This window comes from Phyllostomus hastatus, unplaced genomic scaffold, assembly GCF_019186645.2.
Source record: "Phyllostomus hastatus isolate PE091 unplaced genomic scaffold, TTU_PhHast_1.1 phas_scaffold_760, whole genome shotgun sequence".
In the NCBI taxonomy this organism is placed as follows: domain Eukaryota; kingdom Metazoa; phylum Chordata; class Mammalia; order Chiroptera; family Phyllostomidae; genus Phyllostomus; species Phyllostomus hastatus.
The window spans coordinates 1835049-1857272 of NW_025334040.1; the positions used below are offsets into that span (position 1 = coordinate 1835049).

The 22224-nt window shown below is 49.5% G+C and overlaps 2 protein-coding genes across 4 annotated transcripts in view; one reads left to right on the top strand and one right to left on the bottom strand.

Moving 5' to 3' along the window:
• Positions 1–5690: 5690 nt before the first annotated feature.
• Positions 5691–16353, top strand: PIK3IP1 (phosphoinositide-3-kinase interacting protein 1). Its single transcript, XM_045826823.1, has 6 exons — positions 5691–6123; positions 7017–7133; positions 7231–7350; positions 8220–8420; positions 8519–8597; positions 14650–16353. Exons 1-6 carry the CDS (start codon positions 6039–6041, stop codon positions 14852–14854), a joined length of 807 nt encoding a protein of 268 aa, XP_045682779.1. The 5' UTR covers positions 5691–6038; the 3' UTR covers positions 14855–16353.
• Positions 16354–17727: 1374 nt separating this feature from the next.
• The window catches only part of LIMK2 (LIM domain kinase 2), a 50733-nt gene continuing 46236 nt past the window's right edge, over positions 17728–22224 (bottom strand). For all 3 annotated transcript variants that reach the window (XM_045826838.1, XM_045826839.1, XM_045826841.1), the window contains 2 exons: positions 21445–21602; positions 17728–19458 (listed from right to left, as the gene is read on the bottom strand). In XM_045826838.1, the coding sequence (XP_045682794.1) occupies positions 19314–19458; positions 21445–21602 (303 nt within the window). In that variant the 3' untranslated portion in view covers positions 17728–19313. The remainder of the gene's footprint in view (positions 19459–21444; positions 21603–22224) is intronic.

Sequence of the window (22224 nt, forward strand, 5' to 3'; positions counted from 1 at the left end):
TCCCCGAACCTGCTTTTCCTCTTGTTCCTTATCTCTGTGAATGGCACCTCCATTTCCTAAGTTCCCAAACCAGAAACCAACTTCCTTAGCTTCTCCTGTTTGCTCCTGACATCCCCTCACTCACCGAGTCTTGCTTATTCTTCCTAGATTGCCTCTCTTCAGCCTCATTGCCTACATTTATGGAGCACTTACTGTGTGCCTGGCACGCCTCTGTGCCAGGCAGGTGTGTTCTAGGTGCTTTAACCCTCACAACAAGCCTCTAAGGTAAAGTTTATCATCATCATCTCCAATTCAAGCAGAGACATAGGGTGATTAAGTACTGTAATCTGCATCGAGTCACAAAGCTATTAAGTGGCAGAGCAGGATTAAAACCCAGATGGCCTCAATTTTGGGTCCAGGCCCTCTCTTCTCTTTTACTTAGATCATACAAAAGCCTCCTGGCTTTCGGTTTTAGCTTTCTCTGATCTTCCACACTGTGGCCTGTGTGACCTCACTAAAATGTAAGTGATTCTTGTCATTCTCTTGCTTAAAACTCTTTACTGGCTTCTCACTGTCTTCAGGGTAAAGTCCACACTGGAGAACCTCCATAACCTGGTCAGTGAGTGCTTATTTACCTCTTTGTTGTGTGGCCTCACTTTAATCACCACCCTGAACACTCACTAACCACAGTAGCAGCCTACACACTTCCAGGCTTCTGCTCATTGTCTCACCTACCAAGAATATTAACTCCTTGACCCTCCATAGTTTACTTTTTCTGATAAGCTTTTTCTGACCTCCTAAAACTAGGCCATATACCCTCCCTGTGAGCTCCCACAGCCCCCAGTACTAATCTCTACTGTAGCATTTATTTCGGTCTGTTGTTTGGCCTCTCTGCTAGTATCTGCTCTTTCACAGATTGTAGCTTCTCAAGAACAAGGACCTTGCAGGGTTCACTGTTGTATCCTCTGTCCTCAGTTTAGGGCCTTCCTGGTGAACAGCAGACATTTAATAAATAATAATTGAATCAATCCTTTGTCTGTATCACAATCTTTCATATCTACATATAAAAACTACATTTCCTTTACTTTATTAAGTGTAATCCTGAGTTTCATAACCAGATTATAAATTTTTCGAAGATAGCAAATATACCCAGTACTTCTAAGTTAGAAGTTACTAACCCCAAAACTGACACAGCTCCGTCTATTCAGGACTCGGTGAATGTGACTATGCAATACTGTACAGAGTGTTTTCATCTCTCCCTCCCTATGAGGAAGCTGAGTCATAGAGTTTAACAGCTTCCCTAAAATAACATCACTAGTAAGTGACAGATTTGGGATTTGAATCCTGACATTGGTGCCCGTACTCTTTTTTAAAAAGATTTTATTTATTTTTTAGAGAGCGGGGAAGGAATGGAGAAAGAGAGGGAGAGAAACAATTGGTTAAGTTGTGTTGCTATGAACATTGGGCTGCATAGGTTCTTCTGAATTGGTGTTTCAGGATTCTTCGGGTATAATCCCAGCAGTGAATTGCCAGGTCAAAAAGCATATCCATTTTTAGTTTTCTGAGGAAATCCCATTCTGTTTTCCAAAGTGGCTGCACCAGTCTGCATTCCCACCAACAGTGCACTAGAGTAAAGTCTTAACCCTTTCCCATTTGCACACTCTGGGCTTGCCACTGACTATCCCCTTTTCCTCTGTTTTCACAGTCTCTGCCAACTCCTTTTCCCAAGCCAGCACACATGCTAAAGTCTTTTCCATCTTTAAAAAAAAAAATCTCTGCTTGGCCGCGTCCAGTGGATAGGTGAGGAGATCAGCGAAACAGGCAGCCGAGCCCGCCCCTAGGAATTTCACGGCTGTTGTGGGAGGCATCTCCGAAGGCTTTAGTCCAACCATGGTCCCTGAAGTCTCTCCCAGTCCCTGGAGGGCCCGGTGCAGGTCCCAGGACAGGGGCCACTCTGCAGCTCTGGGCACTGGTGCAGGGAGGAGGCTGCAGGAGACAGGCCAGAGGAGGCCGATGGAACCTGCGCTGTCCAACCAGCCCCCAATCCCCCCTCAGCACCAAGGGGGCCGTGGGAGTACAAAGCCTGGGCACTGCCGTGCTTAGCTCTGTGGGTGAGACTGATAAAAACCGGCCCTTGCATGCTCCCAGCAGGGGACCTGTCCCCGGCAACCCAGGCTGTACCCTGATGGGGAGTCAAACTGGCAACCTTTCGGTTTGCAGGTTAGTGTCCAGCCCATTGAGCCACACCAGTCAGGGTGGTGCCTCTATTCTTAGCCACTATAATAATGGGCTACGGAAATTTAGACTTACGGATGCTAAGTAACTGACCTAAGATCACTCGGTAGGGCTGAGACTGGAATCCAAGCCTTTCCAAAGCCTACACTCTTACTTACTTAACATACTGCTTCTATCGCTATAAATGTCAGTGCTAAAGCTCATACTGGGTTATTGATGAATTTTCAAAGCTGCAGATTCAGTTTGCTAAGTTTGGAGAGTATTGGAATCCCTTCCAAAAGAGGCACAGTTGTAGCTTACTGGGTTAATCTACCTTAAAATACCGACAGCCTAGTTTTACAAAGTAATTAAGTTTGTAATCTCATGTTCTCCCTGCGACACTGAAGCCTATATTTTCCTCAATGCGAAAGCCACGTTTTCTAAAGATGGCTACAGTCAAAATCCACTCTCATTCAGAAATTTCCGCTTCCCTTTTTTTCCCACAAAACCCGTGATGTGATGTTCTCAAGTTCTCTGCTTTTGTGGCACCTCAGTTCCCCAGTGCGGAATGTCCATTTCTGAAAGTAACCTGTGTTTTATCACTTACCCTTAAAAAACCACTGCTCTCCGCAGACTTATTACACTCTTTCTCCTTAGGCAGTGCTCTGCTCTTCCCCTTTATTTCAAACCTTTCTTGAACACTTAACTAGGTACCAAAATGGAAATAACCTAATTCGCTGAAGGCCATACTTTCAAAGAAATGGCCTTGGGTTTAGATATTTTGACTGCAATATTACTTCCTTAATAAGCTCCCTAATAAAATCATCCCCTGCTCAGTTTGCAATTAGGCACTGAAATGTCTTTCGGCAATAGCTCAGTGGCTACTTGTACAGCACATGCTGTGAAGGGAAGAGCTGGAACCAACTCATCAGCTCTCACTCTGAAGACTTTTACCGACACCTTGGCCCTCTTTTGCTGACAAAAAGGATTCTTAAGCCTTTTAACAGCTTTATAGCTCCCTTATTAGAACTCTTCCACTAAAATATGTTATCAAAATGAACTGTCCATCCTTCTTGGGAAATGCTCCGGAGGCTATTTCCTGAGTTAACGGTACAGTTTTATCTCTGGATTAGCACTGGTTAATTTGAAACCAATAGTTAAACATCCCTGAAATAGTTAGCAAAATGAGTATTATACCTCACGGCATTGTCTTCAGGAATATGAAACACCCCAAATCACTATTTGACTAATGATATTATTGTTGTACTAATATTTTTAGAAGAAATCAGAAGTTTGGAGTAGCTGTAGGTGATAAAACGTGGCCATAACGTACCAACGTATGAACCAAAGTTCAAACCCAAATCATGAGGAAAAAAACAAAACATCATCAGTGATGGTGACAGCCACATCTCTGAACTAAATCCGATTCCCCTGAGGAAAGAAGGTACCGAACCTGTTAGAATATGCCTATGAAGGACCAAGGGACAAGTTCATCGTTCTTGAAAAAAATCAAATCACACTGACAGGAGAGAAAAAGCAGAGATGATTAAACTGACCAAAAAATAAAAATCTCCTTTAGCTTCTATCTTTTCTAGGCAACGCAGCTCCTGATAAGACGTACACCACAAAACGTGGTTTTGCTCCATATCCAGGCATGTGGGTTAGAGAAGACAGCAGTTTCTTAAATAGAAAAATTAAATGATAGCAACAAGTAAAGAAGCTTTGGGTTTCTGATGAAGAAATACCAGCACACCTACATGGGTGCGGTGGGTAATCTGAAAATGGTGCAAGTGCTGGCCTGTGTACAGCCTGTCTCTAACGTACTCAGAGAAAAAAGGATTGCAATTTAGCAGACTAGCTCCTCACAGTCTAAGGTGGAGCATTTTGCCAGATGATAATTGAGTACTCATTGCATACAAGGGCAGTGCATTAGGTGCTGAGGGATCAATTCAAAAGAACAACCCATTACTCTGAACTCAAAACATGTATTGTCATTTTCTGAAGCCCATATATTTAAGGTAATGAAACAAAATAACATCGCATATCTTTTGCAGTGCTGTCGTAGTATTTAGGACCTGCAAGGAAAATTGTGCAAAGAAACCCCTCCCCCTCGGCCTTTGTCTATTGAAATGTCCTACTGGTTCCCAGAGAAGAGGGTAAGATTTCTTCAGCAAGTGAAATACCACCCCATTACTTTCTTCCTTACTACGTTTCCCTTTTCATCATAGCACTTAAAGACCACCTGACATGTTATATATTTACCAGTTCTTTCCCAAACCAGAATATGAGGGTAGATATTTTAAATATTTTGTTCACTGACATATTCTCAGTATCTAGAACTAACTCTAGCATGTAGTAGGCTCTCTCCACATTTGTAAACTTAATAGTGTTTAAAAAGACCCCTGAATATTGTTAGAATTGTTAAGTTCTAAAATTTTAGGCTATCTGTGTATATGGTTGAGAAAGGGTAAATTGATAGACTCTGTGTGCGATTCCTAGTACAGACCAAGTCAGGAGTCAGAGCACCAGACACCTGAGATAGGAGAGTGATTGCAACAACAAAGCAACATATCTTATTAAAAGGACTGAGGGAACCAAACACTGTCAGCAGACTTATCTTCAGAGTAAACTGAATGTGCCTCTCTGTCCTTTCAGTGTCTGAAACCTGGCTGCAGTGAATTCAAATGCACTTCAGATTCGTTGGATGGACACTAGCTTCCTTCCTTGATAAAACTTTCAGAATGTTTAAAAAAAGTGTTTTCCCACTCTCTAAATGACTGCTTGTGAGATGAAAGCCCTCAGACGGAATCAGCCTCTCATTTCTATTTTCAGAATTGCCTGAGTCACAAGGTAGTCTTGGCAAATCACTCTGCTCTCTCTCTCAGTTCACTGAAGCTGCCTGGGAACACGAACCATCAGCCAAACAGGAAGAGGGCCCTCTGCCTAACTCCGAAACGCCGAAGTCATATGGATGTGGTGAGGTTTAATGATGGATATAAATCGCTGCAAATGGATTTCCCACGGGGTGGGCGTGTGCAGCAAACATTGAACTTAACTTCCTCTATATGAATTCAGAGCTGATAGAAAGGAAAGACTATTAAATACAGTTGTGCAAATATCCCAGTATTTGCATAACATGTGTTTTCAACTAAAGAGACCCCTTCTGTATTCCTACCATATAGGAAGTCCCAGACTCTAAATATAACCAAGGAATGTGATGATCTGAGCCTGGCAAAAATACACTGTTTAAAAAAACAACACCACAGTGTTCATATAAACATGTGTAACCCACAAAAGCCATTTTCCTTTTCAAGGAGGGGTATAAAGAATTACTTCCACTTGGATCCTGTTATCCGTGCCCCCTCTGTGGTCCAGGGTTCCTCTCTGTTGTTGTAGCTAGCATGTCCTCCCTAAATTGTTCTGCCTTAGTGACTGCAATTCCAAACCTCCCTCCCCCCAGTGATGCCTCTGACAGAATTCTTCTGCCTGTACTCACACAAATAAAACCAGAAGAGATGAAAAGCCCTGGGGAGGCAGTCAGTACAGGTCTCAAACTGACGAGCTGCTAAGCACAAGCTGAATTTCTCTGCCTCTCTTCACGTGGCCGAGTTGCACTCTTGGCGCTGGGTTAGTGATCTTACATGGCATTGGAAGCTTAGGAGCCAGGGGGCGCCTTTCAGCCAAAAAAAACACCTCGCTGCAAAAGCCAGCTGAGAAGCTCCCAGTTCTAAAGAGAGGCTGTTTACCAGAAGAGCATACATAACAAGGGCAGGTCCGACTGCAAGGCTGGGACCCTCCCGCAGAGCTGCCGCCAAGAGGACCCCGGTTGGTCAATCACCTGCAAGATGAAGGCGGTGAGGATGCTGCCGGCTTGGGTGCAAACACTCCTCGTCAGCTACATGCTCCTAGCTAAAACCTATGGATCTGGAGGTAAGATTACAATCTTTCCTTTCTGCAGCAACTTAATGAAGCAGAGAGGGTGAAGCTCCTATTCCCCCAGCATGGCCAGGCTACACAGGAAGATGACAGGAAAGGAGGCTTTTAGCTGGTTTCTGTTGTCCCCTGTAAGGGGTTTTGTTTTTGTTTTTGTTTTGTTTTGTTTTTCTTTTCCTCCTTTTTTCCCTGCCAGGGGCTTGCAGCTCCATCTTTGCCATTAAGAACAAAGGCTAGTAGCCACTTTCTCTTTCCTTTTCCTTGCCTGTGGCTCAGGAGTGGATGGAACTTGGGGGTTCATCTCTCCTACTCCCTAAGTCCTGTCCTTTTCTAGGCTTTGCACGATGCGGCCAGACACAGCCCTCCTTCCGCAGCCTCTCCTATGGCTCTTCTGCAGAGGGGAGTGGGAGTTTAGTTAACATCTAGGCAGCAGATGACGCAGGTTCCCTCCGTTTGAGGCTCTCTTTTGCCTGACTGAGTCACGGCTTTTGTAGAATTCTCTCAGGAAGGTATGTTCCCTATGAAGTATGTTTCCTATCTGCGGAGAGGGGAACACCAGAGTTTATGTGACATGGAATCACAACATAGGGGTGTGAATTCAGGCCTGAGCCCATCGAACCAAAACCACCAGGCCCTCTCCGTACTCCCCTGCATGAGGGCCACAAATTCCAGGGCTGCAACCCTTAGCACTTGTGCAGTGCTTTCCGGCTTAAAAATAAAATTAAATAAATAGATAGATAAATAAATAAATAAGGCTGTGTTTCAGGCACCGGCAGGGTTTTCCACGCGAGTCAGGGAAGCCCAGCAGGGTCCAGGGTCTCCCCCTAGCTCAGGTGGCCTGGGCTCCCCTGCTCGCCCATCAGTGTTTGGTGGGCTCTTCTTTCTCACAGGCTGCTTCTGGGACAACGGCCACCTGTATCGAGCGGACCAGCCCGCCCCCACGCCGGGCCTCCGCTGCCTCAATTGGCTGGATGCGCACAGTCCCCTGGCCTCTGCCCCCGAGTCGGGTGAGTGTCCGCTCAGGGCCCGGGGGGCGGGGGCGGGGGGGGGCGGGCAGCGGCCGCAGTCCAGGCCCCCGCCCATGGCGCCTTCTCTCCCCGCCAGGCGCCGGCAACCACAGCTACTGCCGGAACCCGGACCAGGACCCGCACGGACCCTGGTGCTACGTGAGCGGCGAGGCCGGCGCCCCGGAGAAGCGGCGCTGCGAAGACCTGAGCTGCCCAGGTATCCACCCGGGATCCCCGGGATCCCCGGGGCCCCGGGACCAGGGCTGGCTGGGAACGGCAGTTACAGTTACCGCGCACGTGCGGCGGCACGACCCCGGCCGGCCCCGCCCCATGCCCTGCCGTCCGATTGGCCAGGACTGTCTCCAGGCCACGGGACCTCAAGCCCATTGGCCGCCGCTGCCCAGAGTGAGCTCATCCTCCTCCAGAGCCTTGTAAACAACTGAAAGAGGCGAGGCCCAACCCCTAGGCTGTGAGCTCCCATCCTGAGCAATCCGCAGCGTGGCCTTCGGGAGTGGAGCCGCAGGGACCCGAGTCTCGGTCGGACAGCGTTACAATGCCCCATGTATAAGATGTTTGAGGCGTCTGAGTCTCAGAAAAGTTAAATGATTTACTAAGGCAATGGCAGGGTTCAGATTTGAGTCCAAGTTAGATTCTCCAGTGCAACCTTGTTGGTCCCGAGGCAGCAAGACAGTTTTTCTAGGATTCAGTGGAATATGTAATCTTATAACATAGCGATTGGCACAAAGCGTGGGCTCGGTAAAGTCAGCTGCCCAGAGGAGTCGTGATTGACACCTGGAGAAGATGGCAACTGAGTTGAACCTTGGAAGATAGCAAGGATTTGAGCAGATGAAGATGGGGAGGCAGGAGAGGCCTTTTCTTACCGCCTTCCCCTCACATTTGCCTTGTCCCAGCTGTGGGGTGGCACTCTCTGGCCTGGTCTTGCCCCTAGAGTAGGGCTTGATTTCAGTGGATGTGGGTGGATCTAAGGTGGATCCTCCTCACCTCCCCCAACACTAAGGACAAGTTCAACTATGGAATTCACTCAGGCCACTCTCTGATGAGAGCTGTTTCCCACTTCACCTCCAGAGACTATTTCCCAGGACCTGTCAACCTCCAGGGCAGAAGCTGAGGAGACACCTGAAGTGCCAAGTGGAGACGAGGTGCAGGTGTTTGCTCCTGCCAATGCCCTGCCTGCCGGGAGTGAGGCGGCAGCCGTGCAGCCAGTGATTGGAATCAGCCAGCGAGTTCGGGTGAACTCCAAGGAGAAAAAGGACCTGGGAACCCTGGGTATGACTGCTCTACCCTGCCCTTACTGGATTCATGAGGAGATATTTGCTGATTGTCTGGGGTGAGGCTAACGGGGCCTTGTGTCCTGTCCTCGGCAGGCTATGTGCTGGGCATTACCATGATGGTGATAATCATCGGCGTCGGAGCTGGCATTGTCTTGGGATACACCTACAAAAGGTCAGTAGCTTCTCTTCTGGGCTCCCTCCGAGGAGGGGAGAAAGGTATGCAAAGTCGAGTCGGATTCCTTTGTGGCATTCTTACCCACAAAGAAAGTGAGGTGTCAAAAGAGGGAAGCCAGCTCAAGAAGGAGAGACTTGGTTCTAGTCTTTACCCAGTGACCTAGGGCAGACCCTCTCCTGGTATCTTTATGCCTCACCCCAAAGCCTTGTGAGGTAAGGGTTCTTGTTCCCCGCTTTACAGATAAGGAAACCTTTGTCAGAGAGGTCACGTGACTCACTCAAAGTCACACTCTGGGAGTGGCAGGACCTGGGTTCAAACCCAGCTTTTTTTGACACCAAATTCCCCATGTGTCTCATCCAGTGTGTCTGGTGTGGAAATGGGTGACACTGCAGAAATTAGTCCAGAAACTCGTTGTGGGGACCCAGAGATTGAACTTTTTGGGGGAGTTAGGAGGTTCTGCTACAGGAAGAGAAACCCACACACCACTTTTGCTTGGGGTTTGAATTTCCTGAGCCATAAGTCTGGCCTTCAGGAAGGAGAAAAAACAGTGAGTTGTAGGACAAAGAGCCTATTTACTGCTCCTCACCACATTTCAGAAAGCCAAGGAGGCTCACAGGGACGGAACCTGTGGCTGGGACAGCAGGAGAAGGGATGCTTATTTTGAGAGGGCCCCTGAGATACCATGTGGAAAAAGCTGCCCTGGCTGGTGTAGCTCAGTGGATTGAGCTCGGGCTGCGAACCAAAGCATCACAGGTTCGATTCCCAGTCTGGGCACATTCCTGGGTTGCAGGCCACGGCCCCCAGCACCCCCACATTGATGTTTCTCTCTCTCTTTCTCCCTCCCTTCCCTCTCTAAAAATAAATAAATAAAATCTTAAAAAAAAAATAGAATTCCACCTTTACAAGCAAATTCATTAAAAAAAAGAAAAAAAGAAAAAGCTATCGAGCTCAGTGACAGGCACGTGATGATAAGCCAGAGTTGCATTAACTTTTTATAGGACTGTCTGACTTTGGGAAAATCATTTGCCTTTCTTGGGCAAAATCAGGGGATTTGATTTCCAGCCCTAAGTGTGATTTTCCTCTCCGTGGTCTGAGAAGGCTTTCTGTAAGGGAAGTGACATGGTGGCCTGCATTGTCCAGTGTCAAGGGCCATGTCTGAGCCCATAGCTCCAGTGGATCACCCAGCATGAAATAAGTCTAAAGTGTCCTTAGAGGTGATACAGTCACCCTCCTCATTTTATAGGTGAAAAAGGGACGTGTTTGGTGTTAATAATAATAACACCACCAACAACAAAAAACAATAGCAGCAGTAGGGAACATTTACCTTATGCCAGACATTGTGTCGAGCAGTTTGCGTACTTTAACTCACGTCTCACAATCACCTTTCTGAGGCAAATGCTGTGGTTATTCCCAATTTACAGATTAGGAAACGGGGCGAGAGAGGATATACACCTATACACCTTGCCTGAGGTCACCCTCCTAGCATTTGGTGAGGCCAAGCCTCCACTGTGCCACTACCTACCTATCTCGTGACGTTGGGCGAGATGCTTCTCTTTCCCACTCCACAGCATCGCTGTAGCTAGAGCATGCGGCTGCTCAGTTCAGTGACCGTAAACGATAGTTGTTTTTCTTGTCTGTAAAATGTGGGTACTCTCCTAGCACCCTCCAAGCCAAGCCCTCTTCCTTCTCTGTTTTTCTGTGATTCAGGAAGTGCATTTGACCTGAGAGGGTCTCCCGAGTCCCTTCCTTAGCCACCTCACCCCAGTGAGCTGGTGGACATGGCAGGTCCAGGGACGGCTGCTCATTCATTTCAGAGAGTTAGATGAAACACTGTGGCCCTGGCCTACAATTCGGAATCAGAACCAAACCACATTGGCTGAGTTGAGCCCTCCTTCCTTAGCCACCGGGTAGCAGTGCACTCTCCTCTAATCTTGTGACAGTTTCCAGGCCTCCAGGTGCTCGAATTGGCTAAACCTTCATTCAGAGCTCAGTTCTGCCAATGAGGAAGTCAGGCCTCTCTGCTAGATTTGCTCCTGCAGGCTGTCATGAGACTGCTCTGAATTTACCGTCCTGTACAGGGTGAGAACCACATCACGAGACTCCTCATCGCTAACCACCTGACTGCTCCTCTGCTCACAAAAGTAGAGTGCAGACCGTAGAACAGGAAACTGTATGCGGGCTGGGCAAGCTGTCCCCCACCATCAGAGAATAGAATGCCCTGGAAAGAGCTGTTGAGTGTGAGTTCTGATACTCTGTACCCCAGTTTCTTGCCTATTAAAAGGGGATATATCCCTCCTCCACACACACCACAGCAACCCCACGCCCACTCACCCAAGATTATTATAATGAGTAAATGTAGACAGTAGAGCACCCGTCAGGTTAAACAGTTGCAGTAGCAGCCAACATTTACACGTTTCTTAGTAAGTAAGGCTATGCTGAATGCTCTCCCCTGACGATCTTGTCCGAGCCTCATGACCGCCCTAGAAGGATCACTTTTACACGAATGATTTTACAGTGAGGAGCTGAGACTTAGAGGATTTAAATGCAACGTCCCAGCTACATGGCTAATAAGGTGTGTCAAAGGATTATCAGTGTTTCTTGAAAGTCCAGAGAGACCCAGTAGTTTCATGCAAATTTGCCCTGAATTGCAAAGGACGGTAGGAAAAAGAGAAACATTCAACATAAAACAGTAGGGTTTAGAAGTCAAAAGAACCCAGGTCTAGTTCTGGAACTGCTGCCGATTCTGGGTGTGACACTGGACAAGTCATTTACCTTCTCTGGTTTTGTCAGAGTTTCTGCTTCTTTAAAATGGTGTAGGGGCAGGAGTTAGCTATGATGATCCTCCCAGCTCTAATATTTCCTAGAACGTTTATTACCTGCTGGTGGCTGCAGGCACTACCAGGTTCAAATCTCCGCTCTGCCATTTGCTTGAATAAGTAATTTGACCTCTCTGCCCCTGCTTTCCCATCTCTGAAAGAGAAGCCCTAGCAGACAGCATGCGGGTTTGTTGTGAAGATGAAATGACACAGTATAGTTTGGGCACACAGTTGGCGTTAGTGACCTTAGCTGCCTTGAGGAACTTTGCCTGAGCAGCAGTGCAGGACAGCACTGCTTCTGACCAGGGAGACAGCGGTGGCTTAGAGTTATGGAATAAGTTGAAGAAACCCGTGTTGCCCATAGGGGGTCTGAGGTACCTCCACCGGCCCTGCCCACTTCCCAAAGAATATCTTCATCCACATCTGCTCTCTCTGGGCAGCACAGCACCTGAACCTGGCCCTGGAGCAGTCAGGGATAGAATTACTGCAAGCCTTGAACTCTGCCAAAAGGCCAGGACGCCAATGGGATGGAGCTTTCCCCTGGCTGGGAAGAGTGGGGCAAGCAGGCACCAAGCTTCCTTTCGGGGGAAGAAGGGTGGCAGGTGGGGGTGGGTGAGGGTTTAGCATGGCAGGTCTTTGTGCCGGTCGTCTAGGCCACAAGGCCAGTCCGCAGCTTCCTGTTCCTCACCCAAGTGTAGTGCCTGTGCTAGCTAGCTCTGGAGGGAGCACTTATTTTCTGATTTAAAAAAAAAAAGGTAAGGGAAAACTGTAAGTCAACACCACTCTACCCCCTTAGGAGAGGAGCTGAGCCAATGAATAAGCCTTTTGTTGTCTCTTGGCTGTGAGACAACAGCCTGGCTGCCTCCCCTCAACCCCCCACCCCCACCAAAGGAAAGCAAGAAAGGACGGAGCTGCCTGGTGGCCAGCGGCACAGCAGACCTGGTGGCCTGTCTCAGACCATCAGGTGAGCTGGGGGCAGCCACTGTATCTCCAGGACTCACAGACATTGTTAACAGGGGTACTTGGAATTGGGTGTGTTCTGAGGCTTCTAGATGGATAAGGCTATAATCCAGGTGAGTCCCAGCACCTGCTTCCTTTACCCTTGGCCACTCTCCAACCCTGCTCTGCCCCATTAATGGGAAATCTTTTTTACCCCCTAAAGGTGTGTATGCTATGCCTTCTGTGACCTTACAATGAGGACTAGGGAATCAGGGCATGTGTCATGCGAGAGATGTCACAGAATGTTAGGGGCCTGGAGGGAACGCAAGTCCATCTCCTTGTTACACAGATGATGCAATGAATGCCCAGAGAGGAGGGGAGTTGCTGAGGTCACATAAACAATACTTGCCTTGGCTCGTCAGTAGGAGAGTTTCCTTGGGAAATCAGATTAAGATAACATTGGTTGGTGAATCAAGTCATATTCAGGGCAAATCATAATAACCTTCTGAGTTAAAAAATCTTTATTTTATTTTATCGATTCCAGGGGGAAGGGGAGGAAGAGAGGGAGAGAAGCATCGATTGGTTGTCCCTTGCACACGCCCTGACTGGGGACCAGACCCGGAGCCCAGGCAAGCGTCCTAACGGGGCATCGAACTCGTGACCTGTCGGTTTGCCGGATGATGCCCAGCCAACTGAGCCACACCAGCTAGGGCCTTCTATCAATTTTCAGCAGTTCCACTGTTTTCAAAATGCTTTCACTTTCATCATCTTATTTTGAGATAGATATAATCCTCCTTTCAGACGAGGGAGGCAAGGCTCAGCGAGGCTGTTTGCCGAGCTGGTACTAGAACGTTAGAGAACCGGTTGAAGACAGTTCTGAGGCACCTGCGCAAACTCCTTCCTTTCCAGCCCATCATTTTCTCAGGATCCTTCTCCAGTCTCTTGTCACTGCACCCCACATCACGGAGGGTGTGTAATCCGTCAGATCTCAGCCATCTCCCCCAGGAGTTTTGAAGTAGGAAGCAGGCCTGTGTTGTATCAAGTCATCCATCAAACAGAGGCCTGTTGCAAGGCCTCTTTGGGTGGAAGGGGGCTCCTTCCAGGAAGATTTCTTCTGATAGCTGAGCCTGTGTGTCTAGGTGCTGGCTTTGGAGGGTGCTGACCTAGGTCCTGGGTGTGGGTCCTGTTGTGCAGTGTTCTAGGCACTCACCAGACCCTTTGGCCTGCAATGGGGGCAGCCTGGTCCAGTGGGAAGGGCCCTATATGTGCAGCCAGAACATTGGGTTTGAGTCTCTGCCCTACCATTTCTTTGGGGGTGACCCTGATCAGGTCCTAACTTCTCTGAGTATGAGTCTGACAGACTGGTTTGAGTCCACCATGTGATCGGAGAGTTCCTTAACTTCTCTGGGCTATTTCTTCATCTATAAAATGAACGCTGAGACCTAATTCCTTGGGTTCAGTTGAGAATGAAGTACTCCACGTGAGTAAAAAGGGCAACACCAGCCCTCACTGGTGTGGCTCAGTGGATTGAGTACCGGCCTATGAACCAAAGGGTCACTGGTTCAATTCCTAGTCAGGAACCATGCCTGGGTTGCAGGCCAGGTTCCCAGTTTGGGGTGTGTGAGAGGCAACAACACATTGACGTTTCTCTCCCTCTCCCTCCCTTCCCCTCTCTCTAAAAATAAATAAATAAAATCTTAAAAAAAAAATAGGGCAAGACCATGCCAACTGGGTCACCGAACACTATGAGAATTCAAAGGTGTGTGAAAACTAAGGGGTCTGATGGTCACTGTCTTGTTTCCCACTGACCTAAGCAGCCCTCAGAGTTCTTTTTGCCTTGTGCATGGGTTGGGGACAGTCCATGTTTTCAGCTGGGGCTCACACCTGGGGCTTTAGAATAAGATGACCGTCTCAGGACAGGGTGGTCAGGTGAGTTTTCTGGACTTCATGGGTGAGGGCTGATAGCTCCCTGGGTCTCTCGGAGTCCTGGGCTGAAAGAACAAAACTGTGTCTTGCTTTAAGAGTCTCTTCTATGTTCTCTTCCTCGAGCCCCCCTGTAGCTCTGTAAGGTCCATATTACTATTACCCCCATTTTACAGAAGAGGAAAAACACCAGAGGTGTAGGAGGTCCTTATTGGGGTAAGGCAGTGTGGCAGAACAGAAATCTAGCGTCATCAGCCACTGATTCACCGTGACCACAGCTAGCTCCTGCCCTGCCCGGCTTCTGAGATGCTATCTGATAAACAGAGTCATGCAGAAGGCACAGCCTGAATGCCTCCCTCTTTTCTTGCCAGGGGGAAGGACCTGAAAGAGCAGCATGACCAGAAAATGTGTGAGAGAGAGATGCAGAGAATCACCCTACCCTTGTCTGCCTTCACCAACGCCACCTGTGAGATCGTGGATGAGAAGACTGTTGTGGTCCACACCAGTGAGACACCAGTCGACCTTCAGGAGGGCAGTGCCCCCCTTATGGGACAGGCAGGCACCCCTGGGGCCTGAGCACCCCCACGATGGGCAGGAGCCCATGCAGGGACTGGTACAGAATGGCCTACCCTCCTACAGCTGGGAGGAGCTACACTTTTTGTTGTGGTTAAAACTCTTCTCCGGGTTTTTTTTTTGTTTTGTTTTTGGGAACTCCTAAGACAGAAGCAGGTGGTGCTGTGGGTTGAGGGCGAAGATGGGTAGAGTCCCACCAGTGCTCTTTCTCCATCCCTGTAGCAGGGTTTTGCCTGTGGATGGCGACAGCAGCAGCCCCATAGCAGTGCTGCTGACAAGGGCTTCCAGACATTGCCTGTGCCCCAGAACCGAATCAGGGATGGACAGGGAGCTCCCCCAGGCTCCTCTGTGCTTCATTATCTAAGGTGGCCTCACTCTCCACCTTTCCGTTTGTTCTCTATGGGCTTATGTGGCGCACACTGTTATTCATCCTTCAGGTCAAGCCGGTCAAGAGGGAGCACTTAGAAATATATATTTAGTTTAAAAAATATTTGGGGTGGAACTCCCTACTGACCTCTGGGAACCGGAAATGAATTTGTACAAAAGTCAGAACTGTGGTTTGAGTATGGGGTCGAGGCTGGGGTTTGCTGGGTGTGCTCCAGCTCGCTGGTCTGGCAGCAATGTGCCTTGACAAGAATGGGCCGGGCCTGGGCCCAGAGACGCTTCCTGTCTCGAAAGGAAAGGAAGAACTGCACTGAACATTCCACTTAGGAAGAGGGGAGAGAAGGATCCGAGACTGCCTTAGGCCACAGGACGTGAGGTGGACCTGGGGTACCCCAGTCTCTCTCTAGGGTGGACAGTGACCTCTCTTCATTTTGTAGGGATAAGACAACAGCCAGCTAACCTACAGGGATCGTACTGTAGGGCCCTGTGAGCTGCTTCTGAGAGGTTAACGTGGAAACTAAGCTCAGAAGTCAAGTAATCATAGCTCAGACCCCTGCAGTGGCCTGAGTGTACAGGTTGCTCTGTGGCCAGGCCATCGCCTTCTAGTGAAGGCACTAGAGCTGGGGCCCCAACCCCTAACTTGTAGAACAGTCAGAATCATTGGAAGGGATCTTAGGGCTCCCAGAGGGGGAAGTGACACCCAAGATTATAAAGTTACAGGCAAGGCCGAGGGGAGTACATTTCCCCATGGCACTGTGCTGCACTGTGCCAGCAGCTCAGCAGGGCCTCCAAGCCCTGATGTCACACTCGGAGGCCTTAGCAATGCCCTGTCCACGGAGTTTTCTTCCCCGAAGCCCTTCTATTGCCCCATGTGGAGAGGGGGATTAGTGGGGACTGTTCTCTTTAGCAGGCTGTTTCCACGGGCGAGGGAACCTAGGCCTCGGGGGTCCCTTGCTGTTAAGTGATGCTGAAGAGACTATTACTGGTTTCTACTTTTCTATAAAAGCATTTCTCTGTGTACATGTTTTATATACCTCATTCTGACACCTGCATCTAAAAGTGCAGGAAATTGCTCTGCATTTGACTTACATAAATAAATTAAAAAAAGAAAAAAAAAAGGACTTCACATTGCCGAGTTTTTGTGGGGTGTCAGGAACACTCCTTCCATATGTTGGGAAGCTTTTGGTTACCTTGTCAACACCTCTGTGGCCCTGGCTGTCACTGGGAGGTGGCCAAAAGCTGAATGGTTGGTAACTGTAGTCATCACCAAGAGTCCAACCAAGGTTGGAGTTGCAGCAGAGATGGGGGTGTGGGCGTCTCGACGGGCAGTTAGTCGCTGCAGATCCTCTCCCCTTCCACATTCTCTCCAAGGCAGGAGGTTAAAATGAACGCCCAGGCAGCCCTCGGCTGGAGCTGGAAACGGGTAGTGGGTGGTGGTGCTGTGGTCACAAAAGGATGGGTGTGCAGAGGGGTGAGCCCTTGGGCTGCTAGTAACAGCTCTGGGCTGAGGAAGGTCCCTGAGGGCACTGCCAGGGCTCCAGAAGCAGCTATCAATAGGAGTGTTTGCTGGGCTTTCAGCAGGGGATTTCAACAACAGGTCCTCAGCTTCTGGGAACAGGCAGAGTGGTCTCTGCCCAAGCCCGGACACTTCTCTGTAGATCTAACAGCAAAGGGCACCCTCGAGCATGTTTTTCCAGGACCCAGACTCTGTCCTCAGGCTTTGGGTATGTAGATTTATATTTGCCCAGGATAACCACTAGCCAGGCTGCAGCATCCCACCCTGCCCATTGGTCACGCCCTCACAACATCCCCTAAGTGCAGAAGCAAGAACTGAGTCTTTTGCTCTCAAGCACTTGCAGGGAAACACAAGGGGTGGGGGTAACTTGCATTCATTTTTTTCCCATTGTCAAGGTGACACCTAGCCCTGCAAAGACTCTAGGACAGGGGGCCCTAACCCCAGGGCCACAGACTGGTACCAGTCCATGGCCTGTTAGGGACTGGGCCACATGGCAGGTGAGCTTGAGAGTCACACACTTGAATCATGCCCAAACCAACCCCCATCCTGGTCTATGGAAAAATTGTCTTCCACGAAAAAAGTCCCTGGGGCCAAAAAGGTTGGAGACTGCTGCTCCAGGATATCCAGGCTTTAGGACTGTAGGCGGATCAGAGGGTGGGAGTGTAGGGACCCAAAGGAATGACGCAGCTGTAGGTAGAAGCCAGACCTGCTTCAAGGACTGGGCTGCCTCAGGTGGGAAGTGCACCTTCTCGAGAGCAAGTTGGTGTCTACACAAGGAAAGGGGATTAGAATTAGGGAGCGGGAGGACTTCCTGCCATGGGGAGTCATGTGACCTGGACCTGAAGGTGGCCAGGAGTGTTTTCTCTAGAACAGAGCAGGGGGGGACTTGCACTTCCTGGCAGACAGGCCAGCAGACCCTCCACATGTGTCTCCCTGAGCAAGGCCCCAGATCACTTTTCACTCTCAGTATTCTCAGTTATGTTAACTGCTTAATTTATTTGGTCTGCTCAATGGTCCAACCTGGGCCCACCACTCCCACGTACGCTGGGGACAGTTGAGGCACAACCAGCCACACGGTGCTGACCTTGCTGCCTCTGTGAGCCCAGGGCTCAACCCCACAAGCTTGCACACTCCACACATAAGGTCTACACAGCATAGCCAGAGATGACAGCTAATCCCACAACTCATCAGGTCTATAAACAGTATTTCACATGTCACCCAACAGACAGAACAAGATAATATTAACAGCAAACACTCTCCCAAATCATTCCCACCCCCCTCCTCCCTCCCACCCCCAATACAACCACTACACATTGCAGTAATATCCCAAACCCATTCCCAATTTGTTAAATATGGCCCAAGCTCACAGATGTTTAGGAAGAGGCAAATCTATTTGCGTGGAGTCCCTAGAGATCTGGGAGCCAAGGTAGAGGGTGCCCCCAGGGCTTTTCAGCACCCATGGCTGTGGCTCAGGAGGCTGCAGCCAGGAGCTAGTGATGTGGGCCAGCTGGCAGGTGAAGTAGAAGCCAGATGGCCCCCAGCTCAGGGAGGTGTGTCTCCCAGCATCTAAGCTCTGGGACTCTTGCCACCACCTCTTCCCACCCAAGTTGGTGCCTGGACCAGGGATGGGGAAGGGTGAGGAGTGGCTGCCCCAAGGCCAAGAGACTGCTGAGAGTCCCACTCCCCTAGCCTTACACACTGGGCCTGCGACAAGCCATACCATCCTCCAGAACTCATCTAGGTCTAGGCAAAGTGTCTCAAGCTTCTGACTAAGGTGCCCACCGGGGTATGAGCGACAGCAGCCAGGGTATGGGCTTTCTAGAGGGCAGGGTCTCTTTCCAGTCCCCAGCCTCCTCCTGCACTGTGGGTCACTTCTTGTTGTGGGCAGAAAAGATGCCAACCCAGGAATTCTCAGCCCGTCTCCAGCAGTATAGCTGGAGAACACAAGATACACACTGCCCCTGACACCGACGTGGACTGGGAGGTGAACCGAAACCAGCCCTTCCCCTGACTCCTGGCCAGCTCCACCACAAGTTAAAGGACTCTTCAAAACCTATTTCCTAGACCCCGCCCAGGGGAGGGCAGCGCATGGAGTGGAAGGAGGGTAGCACCACTGTCATTTCACATCCTTGGATTGCGGCCTGGCCACCAGTCTCTCTCTCAGCCACACTACCACTCCAAGTCCTCCCGTCCTCAGCTGGACCAGACACTTCAGAGCCTAGGGGCAGGTTCACCCTGGAATCTTGCCCAGCAGGTCCAGATCACACTGACTAGCCCGGAATCCCAGAATCCCAGGGAGTTCCGGAGTGGTCACGAGTAACAGATTCCTCCTGGCCCAGAAGCCAGGCTTTTTTTTTCCTTCTTCTTCTTCACAGCTTTCAGGCGAGTGTTGGATTTACAGACAGTAACCAGGTCCCAAAACATGTGGAGATGCATTTCCCTGGTGCTGCGCCCACTCGCCTCCTGGGGAGGTAGTAGGGATGGCTTGTTCTGCTTCTAAACAAGGTGCCAATCCACAGGAAGCCAGGAGGGCCCTGCCCACAGCAGGGGGTTGGGCCAGGGCTAGGGGGGCGAGTCCCGTGTCAGGCCATACTGCATGCTCACAGTGTGGTCCAGCTCCTCCAGCTCTGCAGGCAGTGGGATGCCCAGCTCCCCCAGGTACAGAGAGAGGGCCTCAAAGGAGTCCTCCAGTTTTGAGAATGCCGGCCTAGGAGAAGATGGGGTGAAATAGGTGAAATGTGGGTAGGACCATGGGGTGGTGTAGAAGGTCCCCAGGCATGTGACTTAAACCACTTCCTAGGTGTATGACCTCGGGCAAGTCCCTTAACCACTGCCTCTGTGGGAAATAGATTTGCTGCAAAGATCTATTACAGATAACCTGTAAGGAGGCTGGCATGGCTCCAGAGGTTAGTTTAAGCATAAAAGTCCAGGAGTGAAAAAGCTCCTCCCACGACTGGGAGAAAATGCAATCATCAAAGGTGGGATTGGACTAAGTGCCTTTTTAAAAGATCCTTTACAGTCCTGGACTGTTTCCACATCGGTGGGTCTGCCCAGGAAAGAGCACGTCAGAGGCCCAGCAACCTTTCCCGAGGAGGAAGCACAGGGTGGGCTCCTGGTGCCGTGGAAGTAACTGAGGTGCCCTGGAACCCTAAGACATCTCAGGCTTACTCCTCCGCCTCCCCCAGGTTTTTCCTTAAACATTTCACCTTCTCAGCCCACTCTGATCGCTACATGTAAGTTTACAACTTGTATCCCAAAGAACTGTCTGTCTCGGCTGGACCCCTTGTGTGCAGCACTCGTCCCTCTCTAAGGTTCCATACAGTCGGTCTCTCCTTGCCAGACCGTGAGTTCCACAAGGCGGGTGGGGGGCACATTTTTGTTCACTGCTGTATCCCGAGGGCTTAGGACAGTATCTAGCACGGGGCAGGCACTCAGCAGATAGTTTTCAATGCATTAAAGACAGACATTGAGAATGACTGAGAAAAGGGGCATGACCAAACAAATAGCATATAAATTCACATTTTTCCTCATGCTCTTACTCGGGTGTTACTAAAGCACTGTGGTCCTTTGGCCCATGAAAGAACAAGATATGGAGCCTCCCACCAGCCAGTCCCAACTCTACAGTGGACCTTAGGAAATCATTTAAAAATAAAGATTATGTGCCTGCTGGTTACCTTGGGGAGATGGAGTTAGGCAGTGAGGAGAGTGTTGAGGGCACACTGATTAGGGGATTATAGAAGATGTACAGTTCCTGTGCTAGGTATTTCAGTAATGTTTGACTTTGATTTTTAAAAGAAACATGATTTTTGATAGCAAAAAAAAAAAGCACAAGATTCTAGTTTTGTAATGCACAAACTTGAAGGGACCTGGGGAAACGTTGGTAATAAAGAAAGATAGAACCTGAGAAAATTAAGGTAATTTTTTTCCCCTCACCCAAGGACATTTTTTTTTCATTGATTTTTAAGAGAGAGGGAGAGGGAGGGAGCAGGGTGGGGGGGGGGAGGGGGGAGAGAGAGAGAGAGAGAGACGGAACATCAACTGGCTGCCTTCTTCCACATACCCTGGTCGGGGATCAAACCCACAGCTTTTTGGTTAGGAACCACACTCGAACCAACTGAGCCATGATGGCCAGGGCTAAGGTGATTTTAAAAAGATTTCTTTAAAGGAGGAAATTAGCTAAATGCGTGAAGATGCTCACTGTAGCAACACTTATTACAAAGAGAAACAGGAAAAACCTGAACATCTCTCTACATTATATATACTATAGTATGTTCAGGGAGTCTCTTAATACAATTTCATGTATTTAACAGAAATAATAAATAGGGAGACTAGATGGTAACAAGGAAAATGCAGGGCAAAATATAAGATTTTTCTCTATTTGAGGTTAGAATCTAAAAAGTGTGTATGTGGACATGGACAGGGGAATATGGAGACATGAAGACACTTAATTTGTTAGAATGGTACAGGTTTGGGTGAATTCTGTTAAAATTTCTTTTAATGGCTGTTTCTGTGTTATACCCAGGACACTTGCTACTATGCCCTCACCCCCCACCCCCCACCCTGGCACGTCAGTGTTTTTGGGCGTCTTGAGTGGCTGACGGCCACATCTTTGAGCTCAAGGCTTCTGCCACCCCTATGTCTGGGAAGGGCTTGGGGACGGCCAAGGGATCGAGGAACGGGGCAGGACACCAACCTGCTCTCGGGCTCCAGTTTGCAGCAGATAGTGGCCAGGGGGAAGAAGGCTGGGGGGCAGTCTGTAGGGACAAACTTCTCCCAGAAAAGCTTCACGTTGAGGCCAAAGTCCAGTGTTCGGGGCAGGCAATCAGGATCTGCATACACCTGCCCGATGATCTGCAGGAGAGAAGACGGCTGGTCAGAGACTGTGGAGAGTGTGGCCATACGCAGGGGAAAGGGATGCCGGTTTGTGGACAGGAAGAAGATGAAGCTGAGGTTTAAGAGCTGCCCCCCTAACCCTGACTCTCAAAATCTTGCTAATACAGACTGTCTCTCAACTGAGAGTCTTATTGAGGAGGGTTGTTGTTTTTATTTTTTTTAATAAGAGAAAGCTTATTTAGAAAGCCACAGAGGTAGAAGTGAGAGGCAGAAGAAATGGGCTCAGGAAATGAGTTACAGAGACAAAAGAAGGGCCCTTGGAACTCACCCAAGAGGAAGGTAATGGTAACGTTTGAGGGGTAGGGGTGGGGGCGGGACACGGTGTGCTCCTGAAAGGGAGGGTGCACTGGGGAGGGTTTAGAGGAGGCGTCGCTGCCCCGGCAGCACAACGCTCCAGACCTGGAGGGGCAGCTCCCACACCGCACCCGGCCCTGCGGAGCCTCCCACCCCCCCCCACCCCCCCACCCCCACCCCGTGTCTGTATTCCCTGCCAGCGCTCAGGCCCTGTGCAGTGCGGTGTTGGGTCTGACTCATGCCTGAGACCCTCTGGTGCCAGCCCAGTGCTTTGTACACAGGAGGT

Bases quoted from the DNA above. Each gene is read 5' to 3' on its own strand.
- PIK3IP1 (XM_045826823.1), top strand. From the start codon at position 6,039: ATGAAGGCGGTGAGGATGCTGCCGGCTTGGGTGCAAACACTCCTCGTC. The intron at 7,351-8,219 runs GTATCCACCCGG...CTTCACCTCCAG, and splicing joins CGAAGACCTGAGCTGCCCAG to AGACTATTTCCCAGGACCTG. The intron at 8,421-8,518 runs GTATGACTGCTC...TGTCCTCGGCAG, and splicing joins AAAGGACCTGGGAACCCTGG to GCTATGTGCTGGGCATTACC.